The sequence below is a fragment of the Callospermophilus lateralis genome, chromosome 7 (assembly GCF_048772815.1).
Source record: "Callospermophilus lateralis isolate mCalLat2 chromosome 7, mCalLat2.hap1, whole genome shotgun sequence".
Taxonomy (NCBI): domain Eukaryota; kingdom Metazoa; phylum Chordata; class Mammalia; order Rodentia; family Sciuridae; genus Callospermophilus; species Callospermophilus lateralis.
In genome coordinates this window covers 85,838,283-85,853,977 of record NC_135311.1, presented here as the reverse complement: position 1 = coordinate 85,853,977, position 15,695 = coordinate 85,838,283, and the positions used below count along the sequence as shown (strand labels likewise).

At 35.7% G+C, this 15,695-nt stretch overlaps 1 protein-coding gene across 1 annotated transcript in view; it reads left to right on the top strand.

Moving 5' to 3' along the window:
* The first annotated feature begins 2,363 nt into the window (after positions 1-2,363).
* The window catches only part of Argfx (arginine-fifty homeobox), a 167,837-nt gene continuing 154,505 nt past the window's right edge, over positions 2,364-15,695 (top strand). Inside the window, 4 exon segments of the mRNA XM_076862577.1 lie at positions 2,364-2,371; positions 4,982-5,305; positions 5,307-5,456; positions 5,458-5,499. Coding sequence (XP_076718692.1) covers positions 2,364-2,371; positions 4,982-5,305; positions 5,307-5,456; positions 5,458-5,499 — 524 coding nt within the window.

Genomic DNA, 15,695 nt, shown 5'->3' with positions numbered 1-15,695 from the left:
TGTTTTAGTGCTATGTGTTTCTGTGTATAAGCACACATGTGCATCATGCTACAGGTATGGAAATTGTTTTGCATCATTTTGCAAAAGTGGGATGTATTGTTTTAAAAGCAGCTGGATCATTTTTTTGTATGTAAATATAGGGCCAATTTAGTGAAGTAAGAAAAATTTGGACTAGAGAGAGAAAAGGAAAAGTATATGTCTACAAGGATGTACTGTGTGTAATCACTTGAGCTTTCCTGGCAGATGGGGGCTCAGCAAATGATAATGCTTTAATAATATTTGCACCCTCTGATATTCCATACTGGTTTCATCCTGCCTTTGCCTTTGCTGTGGTCAGCACATGTTTGCTTTATCAATGTGAAGTCAGAGGTGCCAACTGTATTGAAAGGGAGACTGGAGTTAGTGCCTGTCTATTAAGAACCAAACAATGACATCTATCCATTTTTATATAGGCTTGCTGACAGGCATTTATGATAATCATTTGCGAGATTTGCTGACCTTGGTTTGATGCAATCTGTTGATTTCTGATTCAGTCATTTCCTTTAAAGTGCTTGTATATGGATGCAAATATTATTGTCAGAGAGAAAATACTTTTAAAATGTATTTTTTGGGAAAAATAAATTCCTGGAAATACTAGAGTTTTTGAGTCAATAATCTTGTATTTTTCCTGCATAATGATTTGATGATGAGTCTTAAGTATAATACTATTATTAAAAAGTAAATTTTTATATTAAAATGTAACAAAACATGCTTTGTGAAAAATACAACAAATCACATCGATATTCTTTGCATCATTTTTTCCAATTCTAAGATTGCATATAGAGTTTTATGAGAATCTGAAGTGTTTAGCATATCACTGACAAAAATAAGGAATGCATATGTGATAATAATTAAATAATTATAATGATAATGTGAAGTTATGCATAGTGCAACCAAAGTATGGCCAATTCAGTTGCTCTGGGATCAAGATGAGGTAGAACATCATGGTGAAAGGTATAGCACAGGAAAGCAACTCAGAAACAGCAACCAGAATAGAGAGCTCTACCAACCAGGACAAAATATAAACCCCAAAGACATGTCCAGTGACCTATCTCCTCTAGCCATAACCTACCTGCCTATGGTTACTACCCAGTTAATCCATAACAGTGGGTTAATCCATTGACTAGTTTACAACTCTCATAATCTAATCATTTTACCTCTGAAAATTCTTGCATTGTCTCACACATGAATTTGTGATGGACACGTCATATCTAATAATTGGTGAATATTAATAAACTCAACAAGAAAGGGGTTATATATTTTAGAAAGAGTGATATATATTCCTTTATTTTTTCCCACATTTTTATTGGTGCAATATAGTCATACTTAATGGTGGGTTTGTTACATATCCATACATGCACATAATATAACAACATAAATTGGTCAGTATCATTCCCCAGTATTTCTGCTTTTTCTTTCTGCCTCCTTCTTCCTAAATATATTCATTTCTAAGTACAACTCATCACCATCTGCCACCTCAAAATTAATTATTTTACTAATGAATGAATATGACTAGAATCTGAAATAAGAACATCTATCATTTGTTCATAGGAATGCATATAGTTTGAATAAACAAAAAGTTATCTTAAAACAGTTCATTTATTCTGAAGATGCTTAATAAAATTAACTTAGAATGTGGATAATAGGAAATAAATTTGCTTTTATGTATATGGCTAGAGATTTTTGAAAAAATAAAACAACACACTTGACATTTTTACTTATACAAAGTAAAATCATTTTAAAATTGACTTTTACATCTAGAAGATAATTAATAATTACCTACAATGATTTGTTTTATATGGAGTTGAAGAAGAAAGTAAAGAGAGAAGGGCATATTTCAGAGAAAGGATAAAAATTAACTGATTTTTTTTTGTTGTTGATAAGGACAAAGGTAACAACATGAAGTAGGAATAATTGCAGCATTGCCTCTGAGCATTTAAGCAAGTAACTATTCCACTAAAGCAATAATAAATTGATACAAAAATTCAGGATTAACAGCTTTTATAATCACACAAATAAAATGTTGTGGTGTCCACTTTTGTTTGTCAATGTGTTTGGGCTAAGGAACACCCAGATGACTGGTAAAACCTTAATTTTAGGTTCATTTTTGAGGGTTTTTCCAGAAGAGATTAGCATTTGAATCAGTAGACTTTGTAAATATGATGGAGGTTTACCAATGTGGGTGGGCATCAGCAAATCCATGGAGGTATTTCACACAACAAAAATGCAGAGGAAGGGAGGATTTGTTGTCTCTTTTCTTGTGGACACCAATCTTTTGCTCTGAGCAGCAAAGCTCCTGGTATTGGACTTTCTGATGTAGAAACATGTACAGGTAATTCCAGTGCTCACTGGCCTGACAGGTTCTGAAGACTTTAGCCTCAGAATAGGAGTTACAACATTGGCTTCCCTGGCACTCAGGCCTTCAGCCACCTGAATTACACCACTGGCTTTCTGGACTCACTCTCTTGTAGACAACAACATATCATGGAACTTCTCAGCTTCCATAATCAAGTGAGCCAATTCCATGATTAATCTCTGATCTATACAACCATCTACATCTGTCCATCCTATTGGTTCTGATTCTTTGGAGATTTCTTACTGATATTTATGTATTTGATGAAATCTTACAAACCATGATCCCCAAATTCTTGATTTTGCTTTCAGCCTCATGGTGAACAAGCTACTCTGGGAAATCCTCCATAACAAGGGTACATTAGTGTGATCTACAGCTTGAGAAAAAAAAAAAAAAAAAAAGGAAAATTTTAAACACTATTCCCAACATACAAAACAAGTAGAGAACAGTACAAATGCCGAATTCCTATCTAGGGACAAAAATGTATGGAAATAAGAGGAATAGGATTACCAAGAATGGAAGTTCAAAGCAGTATTATTATTTTGGGTATAAGAATAATAAATCTTGGATGACCAATAAGTAGAAGTCCTTAAAATCAGGAATCCTATTTAAGGTAAAAATTTTGAGGGGATTAGAGTTAAGCATAAGAAGGGGGAAATGTTTCTAGAGGAAATCTTCTCCTGCTTAGTCCTGGAGTATGTTGAGAATTATGACAATATAATAGGAATTTTAAAACATTACAATCAAGTATCACTAAGTACTGAAAGAGAAAGTCAACATGTGCTGAAGTCCACAGAAAGTCCATAGAATGTCTAATTCCTCAGTTTTTATAATTGGCAATGTAATATCTAAGAATAAAAAATAGACAATGGCTAAAGTTAATAGTATTATATTGTATTCTGACAGGTCTTATAAAAGGGTAGATCTTATGTTAAATGTGCTAACAACCAAAAAGAGAGAGAGAGAGAGAGCAGAAGAAAACTTTTAGAGATGAAAGATCCATGATACATTTATGGCATAGATTATGGTAATGGTTTAATGGTATTTGTGTGCAAGTGTATGAGTGTGTGTATATATATGTCTGAGACAGAATCACACTAAGTTTCCAAGAAAGGCCTTGAACTTATGATTCTCCTGATTCAGCTTCCTGAGTAATTAGAATTATAAGCATGAGGCATGTAGCACAGGATACCCTTGTCATAATATATATGTATCTCCAAACTCATCAAGTTTTTATATATTAAATATGTACAGCTTTTTGTATGACAGTTAGAGCTCATTAAAGTGGAAAAAAAAGGAAAACAAAGGATGTAAAAAGTGGACTTATAAAAATAATAGTATTTGATTATCAGAAATAACTAATAGAGAAAAAAAGCCAAAATAAACTTCTAGAAAGATAAATATCATTTATTTAAAATAAAACTCTTAAAATATTAATAGAACAAAAAGATAAAATAAGGATGAATATAGAAATAAACGATTTTTATGAAGAAATTTTCTGTAATGCAGCAGAGAAAGAGAAGCAGACTATATTAAAGCAACAGGAATGATAGATTTGTCTATATTTATTCCCAGAAATACAGAATAAAATCAAAGTTTTAAAAACAATTGAAAAAATTAGACAAAAAAACCAGTTCAGGTTATGCCCCATATAAGAAAATTACATATACAGTATTAACAGTCAGTGAGCCAAATAAATGGAAGCATATATGTAAATTTGAAGAGCTATGTATATAAAAATATATATCTAATTCATAGGGTTAATATATAAGAAATAATTGCATGTCTGGAAAGTGTAATAATAGGTAAATTATTCCAATGGCTCTCAATTATTCAGAATGTGGAGGAAGATATTATTTCATTTCAGATATTATTAAGGTAATATACATTATTAAATTTCAAGCATAACTACTGTATAATAAAAGCTGTAATTTCCAAACTAATGAAGAAGGAACAGTGGGACAAGAAAAAAAAAAGAATGGAAACAAATTATATCAATGAAGCATAAGGGAACATAGAGAGAAAGTGGAGGTGAGATGAGAAATATAAGAAGAAGAAAATGTGGATTTAAAAGATAGGGACTTCCAGTTCCATCAGTAATGAGATTGTATGTTTCCACATCTAACAACATGTAAAAAAGTTTGCTAAAGTAAAAAAAAAAATAACATTCTTCTTAAATTCATAAGAGAAGAAAAGTTTGAGAGCAAAACATTATCCCCAATATTGGAGAGACAGAAGTACACAGAGAATCACAACTTACTAAAGCTGCAACTCCTGAACAGAAATCTCCATGTGAGCTAGTGCCAAGTCCATCATCGCATAGTTATCAAGAGAAAATGACACACTAAAGAAAATGCATTTCCTTAGAGAGACACATCAAGCAGGACTGAAAATGGGCAATCCAGAGGGATTTATAATAGTACCTCTGATGAACAAAATTCCTCTTCAGTCTTCTCAGTCACACATTTTAATCAACACAGGTGATTTCAGCATGCACTTGCTACCATAGGATCAAGCCAATTCCATAGTATTAAAGAAGCATCAAGAATGAAGGGTTGGGAGGTCTATTTAGCTGGACCAGATTCCCAGAAAACAACTTCCAGAGGAACTAGCTTTAAAACTCAACCTCTGAGAGAAAACAGGAAAGGTTTGGTTCAGGAACAGGAGGTTCAAACTGAGGAAGCAGCAATAGCAATGGCAAACACGGAAGCCACCAAACCAGATCCTCCCAGGCAACAAGAATGTTCCCATCGCACCCAGAACTTCCATCAATCCTTATTCTTTTTCTCCTGTGGATTCTACAGCCCCCTTCAACCTCAGCCTGCAGACCCTTTTGATTTGGTCAGGGCACCCTATCTTCACGGAGAGTTTCACAAGTAATTCCCAAATGCAAGACCCTCAGTTGGAGGGTCTTGGCTGGTGCTTTGTACCCTTATGCCTATGACATAGTCCCGATCACAAAACTGTACAGTTTACATGACAAGGGTGAGATATCCAGCTCTTCCCTCCACTGTCTGGATTGATATTTTTCACTTACAAGGTTCCAGCTAGAAGGATAGCATTCCTCTCAGCACTGAGGCTGGCCCAGCTATTGGTCTATCACCCAGGCAAATTTGTTCCAGTAAGACAAGTCGAAGCTTCTAAGCCTGCAGTCTGAGATAGCACAGGGTTCAGAACCCTTCTAGTAGGGTAAACTTTGCATTTCTCTAACCACAATACTAACCAACCAAACAAACAAAAACATGATTAAGAAAAGATATCTGTTTTCCTTTTATATGTGGTTATCTTCTTTCTTTAGTGTGCTTTCAAACCCAAATATCTGGGCCAGTGTTACTTTGATTACAATGACAGTATTATAAAAAAAAATTAGAGTTTTTCTTTTTTCTTTTTCTTTCTCTTTCTTTTCTTTTTTATTTTTTTCTTCTCCCAAATATAGCTCAGCATTATACAATCAACCCCAAAGCATTCCCTGGTGACAGGTCTCCTACTCTCCTAGGTCAATGATACTCCAAGATTTCCTCTACCAAAAACTATCTTAAAATTTTAAGGGAAAGGATAGCAGCTTTAGGGGTCATTTACTTTTAACAAGAAAAGGGTTATAAGCTTATATTTCATTTCCGATATTTAGTTTGTGGGCTTTCTAGATGGGCTTTTAAGTCAAAATTTGATGGGAGATCAACATCACCATTAGTTTTGTTTTATTTTGGTCCTTGGGGATAGAGCCGGTGAGCCACATCTCCAGCACTTTTTAGATTTTATTTTGAGACAGGGTCCTACTAAGTTTCTTAGGACCTCTCAAAGTTTCTTAGGCTGGCCTCCTGCCTCAGTCTCCCAGGTTGCTGAGATTGCAGACATGTGCCACTGCGCCTGGCTTTTTAGCTGATGTGATTAAAGGACCTGACCAGCACAACTATAGAGGAGGCGAGTTTATTTGAGGTCTCACAGTTTTCAAAGGTCTTAGTCCATAGAAGGCCAGTTCCCTTCCTCAGGGCTGGAGGTGAGGCTGAAGATCATTGCAGAAGAGAGTGGCAGACAGAATCAGATGACATCACAGTGATAAGGAAGCAGACAGAGAAACTCCATTTAATAGATACCCAAAGCCATACCCCAATTCCCATATCCTCCAGCCATACCCTACCACCTTAGTTACCACTCAGTTAATCCCTACCAGAGGATTAAATCACTGATTGGGTTAATACTTTTACAACCCACTCATTTCCTCTAAGAACCTTCTTGCATTGTCTCACATGTGAGCTTTTGGGGGACACCTCATATCCGAACTACAACACTGACATATTGAAAGATAAACACCACAATTTGAAGAGAAAGAGCCAATATCAGAGATTCTGGATTTGTCAAAATGGGAATTTTAAACCATTCTGATTAATAAACTGAGGCCTCTCTTGGATAAAATAGACCACGTCACATATAAGAACAAGTCAGCTACGTAAGTAGTGGTTTAAATTCTAAGAAAGAACAAGTAAGAATGCTGTATATAAAAATATTTCAGCAAAAGGGAAACATGCCTTCAAATAGACTTCTGATTAGACTGGATGTCACTTAGGTAAGAATGTCCAAAAGAATCTCTCTTAGAGATACTAGTTAGAAAACTACAAATAGGAAAGTAAGAAGAACAAAGGCAAAGACTAAAAACAACACCACAAAGAGGACATTTAAGTTACTATGCAATAAGTACAAAAGTACTAGAAGGAAAAGAAAGGGACAGAAGAAATAACTGAAACATTTACAAAGAATTTCCCCAAATTAATGTCAGAGAACAAACCACAGATCCAGGATAGAGCAACAAAAACATCATCGTATCTGACTTCTCTTGAAGTTGGCATGCAAGTAGAGACTGGAGCGTAATAATGAAAGAATGTAAACTAGAAATCAATACCAGGAAGATATCTGGAAAATATCAAAATAAATGGGGAATAAACAGCAACTTTTAAATAACACATGGGTGAAAGAAGAAAACAAGATAATAATATTACTATTTCATTTGGAACTAAATGAAAATGAAGAAAACAGCAAAATTTGTGGGAATTTGTGTGGAAAGTAGTACTTAGGCAAAGTTGATAGCATCGAATGCTTATATAACAAAAGAAGAGCAATATGAATTACATCTGAATTTCCACCATATGAAACTAATAAATGAAGAGCAAAATAAATTCAATAGACCAAATTTATGTAAAATTAAAAACAGGAAATTTATAGAAAAATGAACAAAGACAAATGCTGGTTCTTTGAAAAGATCACAGATTGTTAAGCCATGCCAACTACAGGAAATAGGACACAAATTATTAAAAGCAGAAATGAAAAAGGAGACATCACCACAGGTACTGTACATAGTAAAAGGATAGTAAAGGTATATTACTAACAACTTTTGCCCACAAACTTGATGAAACAGACCAATATAGATGAAATAGACCAATTTTCTAAAGCAAAATGTGCCAAAACTCTCACAAGAAAAAATTGACAGTGTCTGATTCAGAAAATTGGCTGAATAATTAATACATTCCAAAAAATAAAGTATCAGGCCCAGATAAGTTCACTGGTGAGTCCTACCAAACATTTAACGAAGAAAATGTTTCAATTTTATATACTTCCTTTTGGGAGACAGTAGAGATAATACTTTCTTATTCATTATATGAGAGCAATATTAAACCTCAACACCAATCCTAGTACCAAGGCCATTTGCAAGAAGTTGCAAGAAAATTGCAGACCTATATTTTTCATGAACATAGAAACAAAACCCCTCAACAAAACATAAGAAAATCAGGAAAAACAATGTATATAAAGAATTATAGACCAAAGTCAGATAGGATTTGTCTCAGGTATGTAAAGGTGGTTCAGCAGTCAAAGATGAAAGCCAGAGCACAATGGCAGCTAAGATTCTCCAGCAATCATCTCCGGATCCATGCACCAAATTGAACAGCTATTCAGGCACCAAACTATCTTCAAAAGAGCTACAGAATCCATGTGAGAGACCATAGAGACTAATTTTAGTCTACAAATTATTAAAGAAATCAGGGAAGAGTTCTCTTCATTACTTCTTCCCCATCTCCAACCAGTACGGAGAGAGACACCATCCATCTGAGGGAAGGAGGAAGAAACCCAGAACTCAAAACCCAGAACCAGGCCTCCATGATGAAACCCTGTGCCAGACAGAACCTCACAATCCCTGATCCCACTCCAAGACCTGTGGCCTGAGATACCAGAACTGCATAAGCCAGATAACTAGGTCACTGCCTTGACCACCCTTCCCCTCCAATCTGAGGCAGCAGAGCAGAAGAAATAAGACACTGCCCACTGATGGGCAGTGAAATAAACATAGCAGTTTGATTTGGAGCTTGGTGCTAAGCCTGCTGTGATGAGACTCAGCATCAGACAGAAAACAAAAGCCCTCATCTCTGAACTTTCCTAGGCATTACACAGAGAAGTGTGCACTGCTGGGAAACTGTCCATGTTTCAACCTGAATATCCCCACCAGCTGCATCGTGGACTGAGGTTCCCCCCTGAGACTGTGCAGACACACACACACACACACACACACACACACACACACACACACACATTTCATACTGGGGATTGAACTCAGGGGCACTCAACCGCTGAGCCACATCCCCAGCCCTATTTTGTATTTTATTTAGAGACAGGGTCTCCCTGTGTAGCTTAGTACCTCACTGTTGCTGAGGCTGTCTTTGAACTCTCAATCTTCCTGCCTCAGCCTCCTGAGCCACTGGGATTACAGGCATGCACCACTGCACCTGGCTGTGCAGGTCCCTGTTCAGGTCCCTGTAATTCAGGTGGGACCCAGCTTAGCAACAGTATTTGTGGCCAAGACACTGCCTTCACCAATATTATTCCAACTTTGGGTAGCTTAACATGGAGCAAGACTCCATTTACAGGGGATTAGGACAGGGTAGTAAGTATAGGACTTTACCTTGATACTCAGTGCTAGGCTGGTAAAATCTATCGCTGGTCATATATCCTAGTGGCCCCTTTCCCTGGTTCTGTACCCATGGTCAGAGCCTGTGGTATAGCCTCAGTACCAGGTAGAAACAGGTGGCACTAGTCCTTCAAACTTCTTTTCTGCCAAGCATCACCTCTGGCTAGAAGTCTTAGGCCAGGATTCTACCTCCTTAGTAGGTAGCCCATAGGAATATAGGCAGTGGTCCTATCCCAGTGAAGCAGAACAGAGACCCCTCCCCAGAAGACCCTTACCATAATCAAGCAGAAACTCCCACCATATTTTAAACATGTAACTTCCTCTTCTTGTTGGAAAGCTTTTTACATAGGGTATCAGCAAAAACTTCTGCAGAGGGCATTGTGGTGTGAGGGTTCCTCTTTTTTTAAATGCCTGGTTTGCAGGAAAAAAAAAATTCTTACAAAACCTCTGTCTAGTCTAAAAAAAAAAAAAAAGGACAAAAAGCACTTGTCATGTAAATCTTTAAACCCCTAACTCCTCCTCTCATTGGGAATAAAGTTCAAAGAATTTCTAGACAAATTTTTAGACAATAGCCTCTCTGGACCCTGGAGTCAATAAACTTGCTTCCTGAAAATTCATCGGGGGTTCAGCCTCTTCAGTCCTACAGCAGCAGAGCTTGCTTGTCTTGATGGACTGTGAACTTAGGATGTGACATAGCATGGCTGTGTTGGCTGCAACAAGCATGACATAGGCAGCTGGAGTTGGTCACACCAAGGTGATTCTGCCCAGAGATGTAAAGAATTCTTGAAAATAAAAGCCACAGACTAAGAGAAACACATTAAAAGTCATATATGGAAAAGGGTTGTTACCTTTATAATCAAGGAGTTTTCAGTGTAAACCTTCATCGGTCCTAACAACTACAACAACAATTTTATTGATAGTGTATACAATGTGCATACATTCTTTTACACAATTTATACTCGTCATTACTTTAAGCATCATGGTTGGATCTGCAAGTTTTGTGATAATTTTTGTAATAACATTTTACAGAGGAAGAATTTGAAACTCATAGTTAAACAGTATTGGCCAGTTTGCTCAGCTAGTAAGTAACAAAGCAAAGATGCAAACCAGGTCAGTTTGATTCCAAAGGCAATGTTATTCCCATTAGACTCTGCTACTGATGGGAAAGGCATAATAATCTGGAAATGGTGGCATTTTATGAAGAACATTTAACACTGTACAGATATTTAAAAGTGCAGTTCTTTAAAACACTGCCTGTCTTTACAGACAATTTTGTGCAATTTAGCTAAGATGGAGAAATGGACAGTTTCTTCCTGCTGTTTACACTGAGTATTAAATAGAGACATGGCAATGAATATGTTGTAAAGGATTTCTCATTAAAACAGTACTTGTCATATTTACATCTGCATAGCAATTTTAGATGAACAATATACCATATGGGGAATAACCTTACAATGCAGAACAGGATAATTTAATACTTGCTAAATAGAATATTGCCTATGTTAGGGTTTTTTTTTCAAAGAGCATTACTAAATTCAGCAAAACTTAAATTTCTCCATTCTATATTTATTTTATTTTGCGTATGATAAAAACAAATAACAATAAAGGTAGGTGTTTATATGCCAGCAATGACTTCTTGAAAGAAAGCATATCAATCACACATAATTAAGCTGTCAGTTCCTTATTTAGCAAGAACTGTTCCACCCTAAACCAGAAAATGTAAATATCAAAATAGATGAAGTTTTGGAAAACAAAACACAATATAATGTCCTTTTTCTGGTATTATTCTGAAATTGGGGTTTGTGTTTTTATTATTTTCTTTGTATAACAAGTATATATTTTATTAGCTACCAGAGCCAAAATATTTTGAACAAACCATTTTACCATAGATCTGTATTTGCATTATGTACTTACCTGAAAAGGATTATGACTTTCCTCCTTGGTGTAAAGATAAAGATGATCCTTGAAGGGAAATTTATAGTTAATCTTAGTCATGTCCTTGAGCTGTCTTCTATCACACAGGAGTGAACTCAGCATATGAAATGCACATGTACATGGATAAAATTTGACGTGATGCTTTTTGACTGTTCAGTTTTATGGGATAATTTTTACAGGCTTAACTATATTCACTTTGGAGCTCTGAGATAAAACATTACTGCACATTAGGTTAAGTAATTAGCTTATACTATTTATGTTACCTGTACCCAAAATGACAACAGTAAGAAGTTTTGCTAAAGATGAATTTATATGAATTCATTCATTCATATAAGTGAATGAATATATTCATTTATTGTTTAATTTTTGGAGTTACTTATTCATGAAGGAATACAGACAAGGTACATGTTCATCTTTCTACTTGAAAGGAATTAATGCAATATTACATAATAGGTTTAAAATTAATAATTATCTAGAAAGAGACAAGATGAGACATACTGTAAATATTTCTCCAAAAATGAATATGTTTTCCTGGACACTTTAATAATGATGTTGAAAATTATTGAATTTCTGTATTGCATTTGCTGTTGGAAAAAACAAAAGGATTCAAGACAGATGGAAGTCAATTTTTATATGCTGAAGGGTGGCCATTTGGTAAAAGCAAAATAGCCATAGCTGTGAATGATCATGATAGAGAGGGAAAGTTTAAACAGGAAACAAAGTACATAGCAGAGCTTAGTGAGAGGCACGAAGAGTGTCATGTCCCATCCCTTCCCACAACTGCCTTTTCTCTTTAAAAAGGAGGAAGTGTGGGGCTGGGGTTGTGGCTCACTTTCCTAGCACGTGTGAGGCACTCGGTTCGATTCTCAGCACCATGTACAGATAAATAAAATAAAAGTTTATCAACAACTAAAAAATATTTTTAAGAAAGAGTTTTAAAAAAAGGAGGAAGTGTCCTAGAGATTCAGTGATAAGGGTGGGATGGAGGTTAGGACAAAATGAAGTCTATATGTGACCTTCAATATTGGAGAAACTGAGGCTGAGAATTCTAGCACAGTTTTCTTCAGGATCACTATCACTAAGCAGGCATAATAAATTCTGAGTGTGTCCTTTAGGTGCCAGTTAACTACATTAAAACTTCAGGGAATCATGAAGGAAGAGCTGTGAGTCCAGTACTTTGCAATTTGCTCTACCTTGTGAGATTTATTTATTTTTCTTATAAACTGGTAATCCCTGATCAACTAGGCAAGGACCTTTCCAGTCTTAACAAGTTTCATTTCACCTAACTGGAAATAGGAAGGGGGAGGGGAGAGTATAAAATAAAAAGCATGATTATTTTTATTTTGCATGCAGCATCAATTTATAGATGTGTTAAGGAAGAAAGTGTCCCATAGTTTCAATGGGAAACTTTCCAGGACAACACTTTTATGACAAAATTCATCTGGTAGGCATACAAAAATAATAATGGGAGAAATCTTTGCATGGCATAAAGATGTGTCTTTATAGATCTCAGCAAACTATATTTGAGCTGTAAAGGTCTTATATTTCTAAATCTGAGTGGATAATCTTTACAAAAAAGCTGTCTGAGCCTTACATTTTTTATAGTTAGGGCTTCATGAGTATAAACACTCATTTATACATTTTACATGGAAGACACTTGTTGAATATCAACCATTTATAAGGAACCATAAAAAATTTGTAAAAGTTTTAATCCCTGTATAAAAAAATAGTAGTACTGAAGAAAAAAGAAGAGTCCTGTTCAATTATTACAGAATAAGACATTACCTTTTAAAAGACATAAAACGATAGAATTCCAAGTTTAGATCTACAGTTTCTAGAGAGCAGGAATTGGAATTATATTAGAATTCAGGTTAGGGTTGAGGTCCCGGCATGAGTATTTTTAGAACAGAAACCAAAACAACAAGCCTTGCCTTATTTTTCCTAGCCTTAAAATATAGTCACTCTTCTGAATTTTCAACTGGCTTCCTGTTCTTGTCACTGTATAAGTAGTAATACATATTTTAAAGTTTGAATTTGTGAGGTAGGACATATAAATGTGAGATCAGACAGCATAAAAATTCCAGAGTGATGGGTGTATTAGAAAGTAGAATGGTCATTGAAATTTAGTCCCTAAGAGATCACATTCTGGTTTATTTAAAACAAACAAACAAACAAACAAAAAACATGCTTTCTCCAAACAAAATAACTCTGTTGATCACATTAGGCTCAGTGATCAACTGCTTGTGACTTTATCACCTGTATAACCTGTACATACCTCATTCCCTTCTCAATGATTTAATTGATTTGATTTTCTAGTACTATATATTATTAATTATTCAAAACAGTTTTTGGTACCTGCTAAGTATTAGGTCTATTCAGGAGATTGAGCGTGAGAAAGGTTACAACTCTACATGTTTCCTGTACTTATAAAATTGAGACCTAGCTGTGAGAGACAAAAATAAGTAAACAAGCAAATAAATAAATGATTACAAACTTCCATAAATATTATGAAAGGAATGAAGATGATGAAGCAACAGGTTACCATACAACAGTTTCTAATTAGGTGGTGTGGCTGGAAAATTTCTTAGAGAAATATGTGAAATTTTTTGGGCTATGTGACTACTGGGGAATTGAAAGGGAAATAATGTTCTATTTAGAAACAACCACTTGCAGGAAGTCTGTGACAAGTGAAAGAAGTTGGCCTTTTTGAGAACTGAGTAGAAGGCTGTACTGGGCCACCTTGTTGGAGTGGTCAGAGGAGGCCCTTGGTGTGTAAACACCACAGCCTGCTCTGTGGAACTCTTTTTTGCAGGCTGATAATAACTCGGTTCTCTTGAATTAAATTGTAGCTTTATTTTCAGACATTTAAAACATAAGATTAAAACCAACAACAACTTTATTTTTACATCTAGTTGATACCTCTTTTGTCCTCATTCCCAGCATCATTTAAGCTGTTTGAGGCTATTTGAGATATTGTGGTTAAAAAGAGAAGTGTGGTGGCAGAATTCTAAGATGACCCCTCCAGATTCTCAGCCCCCCAGTTGGTTATTCATTAAAATATCAATATAGGTGCTGCTGTGAAGGGCATTTGCAGATTTGATTAAAGTCTCCCCTCAGTATAATTTATGATTAGCCTGACCCAATCACTTGAGCTCTTAAAAATGGCTCTTTTTTTTTTTTTTTTTTGGCTGATCATTGAAGAGAAAGTCAGAGTATTGTGACATGAGGGAGACTTAATGTGGTGGTGTAAAGACAGAGAAAGGTGTAGAAATGCACTTGAGCAACCAGCTAGAAAACAGAGGCCTTTGTCCTATATCCACAACAGAATGAATTCTGCCAATAGCAAGCATTAGTTGAGCATAGAATGTTTTGGGTTTTTTGTTTTGTTTTGTTTAATTTCCAAAGCCTTATGCTGATAATTCATTCTGTTCAAATCCCTGATTTCAGGCTTACAATATCCTTACTAGAGAACTAAGCCATTCCGTGTCAGATTTTTTGACTCATGGTACTATAAGCTAACAAATAGATGACACTGTTGAATTTGTGGGAATTTGTTGTGCAGCACTAGAAAATGGGGAACATGGTGTATTCCATGCACTCTACGATGACCTTGGCCTTTCTCCTTCTCTAATTGCTTCTGACTTCTCTAGGTACTAGTCTAGGGATAGAGGAGAGTAGAAGGATTGAGAGGAAAGATGAGGTGTTTTCAAATTACCCAGGTACCGATGCATTCCCGTTATCATGAAAAACAAACTATTCTTCTCCTGCCAAATGGTGTTTTTATAGCTTGCAAGATAGAATATTTTGCATGCTGACTTCTCCCGATGGGAAGCAAGGTACTATCTTCTTTGATCACAGGTTCTGAAAAACTCCAGAGGACACATGCCAGCTTTCCCAGAAATGTTCTCAATGTCTGTACTCTGAATGCACTAATGGTAACAAGGTGAAGGCTCCTTTTTCTCAGAAGCACTCCTGATTTGTGTGAGTGAATCTCTGGAGTCCTCTTCATGTTACCGAGGAGTAGAGCATTCCCCACTTTAATCTATGCAGCAAGGAGGCAAAAAGCCAGGGCTTGCTCTCCTTTTCTGTTAGGATGATAGATATGGAAATAGGGAGAAGGGAGCAGGCATAAGATACACTTTTTGAGATAGAAATGATAGTATTTTCTGGAGTGAATGTCAGAAGTGAGGGAAAAGAAAAAAAACATCCATAATACTTCTAAGATTTCTAGCTTGAGTAGACGGGGGTGATTTATGAAGTTTGAGAGATAAGAATGGTTGATAGTAAAGAGAACAAAGGTTTTGAGTTGGTCACATCAAGTTAAAAATATCAACACAACATGTTTGTAGCTATAGGACAGATTCATGCCTGCTTCTTATTGCTGTTTTCTCTTTCTGCTCCATTGTAACTCCTTAG